At 45.2% G+C, this 5,050-nt stretch overlaps 2 protein-coding genes across 2 annotated transcripts; both read right to left on the bottom strand.

Moving 5' to 3' along the window:
* Positions 1-28: 28 nt before the first annotated feature.
* Tsp_12677 (putative Ras association domain protein) lies at positions 29-3,603 on the bottom strand (the record flags this gene model as incomplete). Its single annotated transcript, XM_003368057.1, has 6 exons — positions 3,323-3,603; positions 3,068-3,275; positions 2,898-3,005; positions 2,613-2,816; positions 509-1,996; positions 29-370 (listed from the first exon to the last, which is right to left on the bottom strand). Coding segments are annotated over exons 1-6 (2,631 nt in total), but the record flags the coding sequence as incomplete, so codon positions are not given.
* A 25-nt stretch (positions 3,604-3,628) lies between these two features.
* On the bottom strand, positions 3,629-4,747 carry Tsp_12676 (conserved hypothetical protein; the record flags this gene model as incomplete). Its single annotated transcript, XM_003368056.1, has 3 exons — positions 3,629-4,201; positions 4,273-4,566; positions 4,669-4,747. Coding segments are annotated over 3 exons (946 nt in total), but the record flags the coding sequence as incomplete, so codon positions are not given.
* Between the last annotated feature and the right edge of the window lie 303 nt (positions 4,748-5,050).

The raw sequence follows: 5,050 nt of genomic DNA, 5'->3' as shown, positions 1-5,050 counted from the left end.
CAATTTATTAAAAAAATTAAAAATTTACCTTAGGGGGCCGGAGGGTTAATTTTGGGGAGGAATTGAAATTTTTTTGGGGGCCCATTGGCCAATTTTTCAAAAATTGACCCATTCCCCCGTCCCCCCCAGGTGGGATGCATTCGTGCAAAAATGTCAATTCTTCTTCAACACCGGCAAACAGTGGAATCACCCGGCGGATTCGTTGGACGCGTCGGCCAGATGTTGGCGATATTTGGACATGTTGCGCGACGGGTCGAGCAGCGATTGCAAATTGTCCAACATTTTCGTATATTTCGAGGAAATTTTGTCCCAAGTGTTGTGCAAACGTCGGACGCAAGGCTTTTCCAAGCCGGATATTATGGCGAACATGCTGTTGAAATTTTTGAAATCACGGCAATGATCTGCGTTAAAAAAAGAAGAAGGAGGTGAAAATAAAAACCACTCGGAACAGAAAAAGCAGGATGGACAACAGACAACACTTACTAGCAATTTTGATGAACTTTTTGACAATTTTGGCACGTCGAATGGAATTGCGTTCTTTGCACACTTCCGTAGCCACCCAGAACGTTTCGCGGTTGACCGACTGCTCAAAGTCGGCCAGACGTGGCCAACGGGTTGGGGCACCGCCCAATTTGAACAGATTGGCCACATATTCGGCCGGTTCGATAGAAGCGAACGCGGCAAAGTCTTGCAACGTTAGCTGGGCGGCGACGATGCTAGCGTGCAAGCAGCCGAGCTGGGCTTGGGCGTCTTTCAGCAAATCCGGCGCCAGCTCGTCGGGTACCAGAGGCAACGGGCAGTTGTTGTTTTTCAAATAATACCGACTGTTCAGCGAAATTCGTTCGGCCAAATTTTGCATCTGGGCCGGCAGACGACGCTGCTTGATCAGTCCGTCCGCGGTGACGGTCACTTCGCAGAGTGACCACTCGCCTCCGTTGGCAGTGGTGGTGGTGGTGGTGGTGCTGCTGCTGCTGCTGTGAACAGCATCATTTCCTACACCACTGTTGCTGTTGTTGTTGCACATGCCGAATTCTTGCAAAGCAAGTTGAACCACATTCTGAGCAGAAGTCTCCTTGTAGACGGACAAATATTTGAACGTCTGATCAATGCGGTACACTTTGAGAATGTGCTCCGGATGCTGAGGTCGTACGGGCTCGTAATACTGGCTGATCATCTGCCCAAAGCCGCCCGGTAGAATCGGCTGATTGGCCGTCGAAGACAAGTCCGGATTGGACCGACTGTGCTTGAGCCGGCGACCGAGCAACGGTACACCGGATGGCATAGATACCGACTGGGCGCCGGTCGGTCGTCCCAACGTCGCTCGACGAACCGCTTCGTCAGTGGCGTCGCAGTCGTCCAACGTCTGCCTAATCTTCTGCTTGCTGCACTTGCGACCACCGTCGTCAACACGAGGTTCATGTCCGTCGACGTGGTCGTTGTCGTCAGCGTCGTCGTCAGCGTCCAACGACAACGCCGAACTGCTGCTCCCTTGACGAAGCTTTTTGATCAGCTTGCCCAAACGACTGCCGCTGCCGCCCGACTCTTTGCCAGCGTGGTTCAATCTGGCCAACGTACGGCTGCTAGCAGTGGTGGTGGTGGTGGTGTTGGCGTTGGCCAAAGCGTGCACCAGTGCCGGCATCACAGCACGTTGGGTTTCCAAATGCAACGAGTGCTTCTGCTGTCTGGGTGGAGGCCGGAGAGACGGCATCGGCAAACCGTCGACACCGCCCAACTGGTGCAGTTGGACCAACGATCGTCTGGGCTGTACCGGTGACATGCGGCGTCTGGACGACCCGTCTTTCGACGTCGCAACAGCCTGCTGGAGAAGAACCGGCGCCAGCAGGGCACCGGCGTCGCACTGGTCCGCCACCAGCATCTCCTTGAATCCGAGCAAATTGCTCTTCACCACCATCGAAAGGTGTGTACTTCCACGCAGCACTTCCAAAGCTCGATGTCGTGCAATGTTTCGAAAATTGTGCCCGTTCACTTCGATTATCTGCAAGAAAACGGAAAAAATAATCAAAAAAAATTATGCAACCAACGAAGTGCAAATACAACAACAACAGAGTAGAAACAGAAAATATTTCCGCCTCTTTCGGCAAGCTCACTTGTTGAATAATAAATAACATTGATCACAAGGGTAAAAATACCAAAAAAAAGGGGGATTACTCATCGTGAAAGAAAGACATCCCACGGACTGTATTTTTGTAATCAATTCAAACGATACAGAACAAAGTATGCTGACTAATGAATGAATGAATGAATGAATATGGAATATTTTGTTTACCCTACTTGATTAAAATGATGCCGAAAAAAGAAAATTTAAGCCCCATAAAAAGCTGCATTGATCATTGCAGAATTGATCACATTACAAATTTAGAAAACAAACAAATTTGAAACGATGCGGAAAAAAAATCAAACATGACAGCGACTAGGAAAATACGTGAAAATTCAACAGTGCAAAATAGAAGAAGGAAAAAATATCCAAACTTGCATAATATATGTATGTTTAAACGATGAATGAATGGAATGATTCATTCAAAGTTCGATGATCACGTATTGATTGATCATGTTTCAAGTGGGAAAAATCAACAAATCAACAAATAGCATACCTGATCACCACGTTTGAGACCGACTCGTTCAGCTGCCGAACCTGCGGCTACTTTGACCACATATATGCCGTTGTTTTTCTCGGTTCCACCAAGAATAGAAAAATGCAATACTTCATCTCTGTTCGATCTCGTATAAGTGACATTTCTGGTACGCGATTTTACACTGCATGCAATGTTCAGCAGTTGTTGATGATTGAACATAGCCTATAATATTATTGTGGAAAAAAATAAATGTATTGTGCATAAAATACAACACAAAAGGGAAAGAAAAGATTTTTTTTTCACCTCATCTTCTAGCATTTTGTCAAATTTTTCCAACAAATTTGTCATTTCAGCGTTCGATTCAAAATCACCGAAATGATTGTTCACCCAAAGCAGCACAAGTCTGGCAACCTGAGCAAAAGGAAAAAAAAGAAATAAAATTTACATACATGAAAATGGAATAATGGACAAACTTTTTCCCTTTTGGACGGTTCGGAAAAGCAGGCGAGAATCTTTTCGAGCACTTCGGCCGGATTGTCGACAAAAGTGCGATAAGTGAGCAGAAAATCTTCGACAAAATGAGGATCGACAACACAATCGCGACGATCTTCGAACAACGCCGATATCAGCTTGCAAGGCTTAGCTTTGGTAAGAACGTAACCAACTCGACTTTCGAAAGCTCTGCAAACAACAAATGACCACCAAAAACAAACAAATAAATAAATTACCGTTTCTCTTTCTCGCAAACAACTTGACCGGCAGAATCGAGTTGTCTGGTGTAGCTGTCGGATAATTTGGAAATGATCTGGACATAATCGGCTTGGGCGACTAGAACAAATTGGCAATCGTCGACCAGAGTGCGCATTTCACCTTGGTGAAATTGGACTTGTTCAGTCGGTTGTACGCCGAAACAATCGCCAATATGATATTCGTACCGATGACCATCCGGAAACACAACTTCCACTTCACCATTGATGACAACAGACCTGGAAGTGATGGCGATGATCATTAATAATCATAATTTCACATAAATTTTACCATGAATCAAGCTGTTCGCCGTGCTTCATCACAATGGTGCCAGCTTTGTCGACAACCGCAAATACCATCTTACGACAAAGCTCACATTTGACATAAATTGGCAAACTGGCAAAGCTGGACATGTGCTGGACAAAGTCGAGCAAAATGGCAATGTCATCGTCGGTTCGTTCAGTTGGTAATTTTTCCAAACATTCACGAACCAAATCCCGCATATGGCCAGTAAACGACGATTCTGCATACAAGCAACATCCTTCTTCTTCTTCTTCTTCTTCCTCCTCGTCTTCTTCTTCTAATTCCGCTTCATCGTCATCTTCGTCGTCACTGTCGACACTGATTTCCGGCAAGCCGGAAAAATCATCGTCGGACATTGTGGTCGACGATGTCGACGGTATGGCAGCGATGGGTTTGAAACCCGAAACTCGACCTCCGGCTGAACTACTGCCAGAGCTACGGATGGAATTCGACCGTCGAATCATGGCCAGTGTACCACCGTGGCGATGCTGCTGCTGTTGGGACGACGACAAACGTCGATTGGGTAACAAGTTGGACGGGATTTCAGCCGCGGTACTCTGCAATACACAGATATATAATACATAATATGTGTGAAAAGAAGAATAAACGAATGGAATATAGATATTACAATTTCAACTTCGTCCACTGAACAGGACGAAGATTGCTGTTCACCGACTGTGCAGGCCTTTTTGAACGACGCGGCAAAAGATGTGGAAGCGGTGGTTTGGTGAATTGGACGACAGAGAACAACTTTCGAAGAGCACATCGACGGAGAAGTAGAGCAGGACGAAGTGGACGACGTCGTCGGTTCCCCATCGGCCACTGGAACGCGATTCACCACCAACGACGTTGCCGCCACTGGCAACTGTTCCCGAGATTCGGGATATGAGCCGACCGACGGTTCCGTACTGTTGTAATCGATCTGAAATTCAACACACAGCTCATTCACACTTTTCCCTTCTAGCATTACGGGACACAATCAACTGGACAGACAATTGAGCACAAATAAAAAAAAAAAACTTACAACGATCATTTCGGACGATTCCAACAGAATACAGTCGCTGATTCGATAATGTTCAGAAAATCGAACTCGTTTTCCAAAACTGAAACAAAAATTGAAATTCTATTAAAACAAAAAAAAGAAAACAATTAAACGCGTTTGTGAAAATGATCGTCGTATGTATGCAAAATTGAAATAACGAACGAAACAAGCAGAAATAAATTTTAAGAAAGCGAAGAAAAAAAAACATTGCCAATAAATAGTTTTTTAAAAAAAAAGGACCAGCTGCGAAAAAATTCTCTGTTCCACCAGAGCAGAAATGAATGATATGATGATGCTTATACATATATATTTGCGTTGATTAGCAGCAGCATTGAAGCGAGCATTTGCAACATTTTTCCTTTTT

Source organism: Trichinella spiralis (genome assembly GCF_000181795.1).
Source record: "Trichinella spiralis strain ISS 195 chromosome Unknown Scfld3183, whole genome shotgun sequence".
Lineage (NCBI taxonomy): Eukaryota > Metazoa > Nematoda > Enoplea > Trichinellida > Trichinellidae > Trichinella > Trichinella spiralis.
The sequence above is the reverse complement of the archived record's forward strand: the minus strand, read 5'-3'. Positions and strand labels throughout refer to the sequence as shown.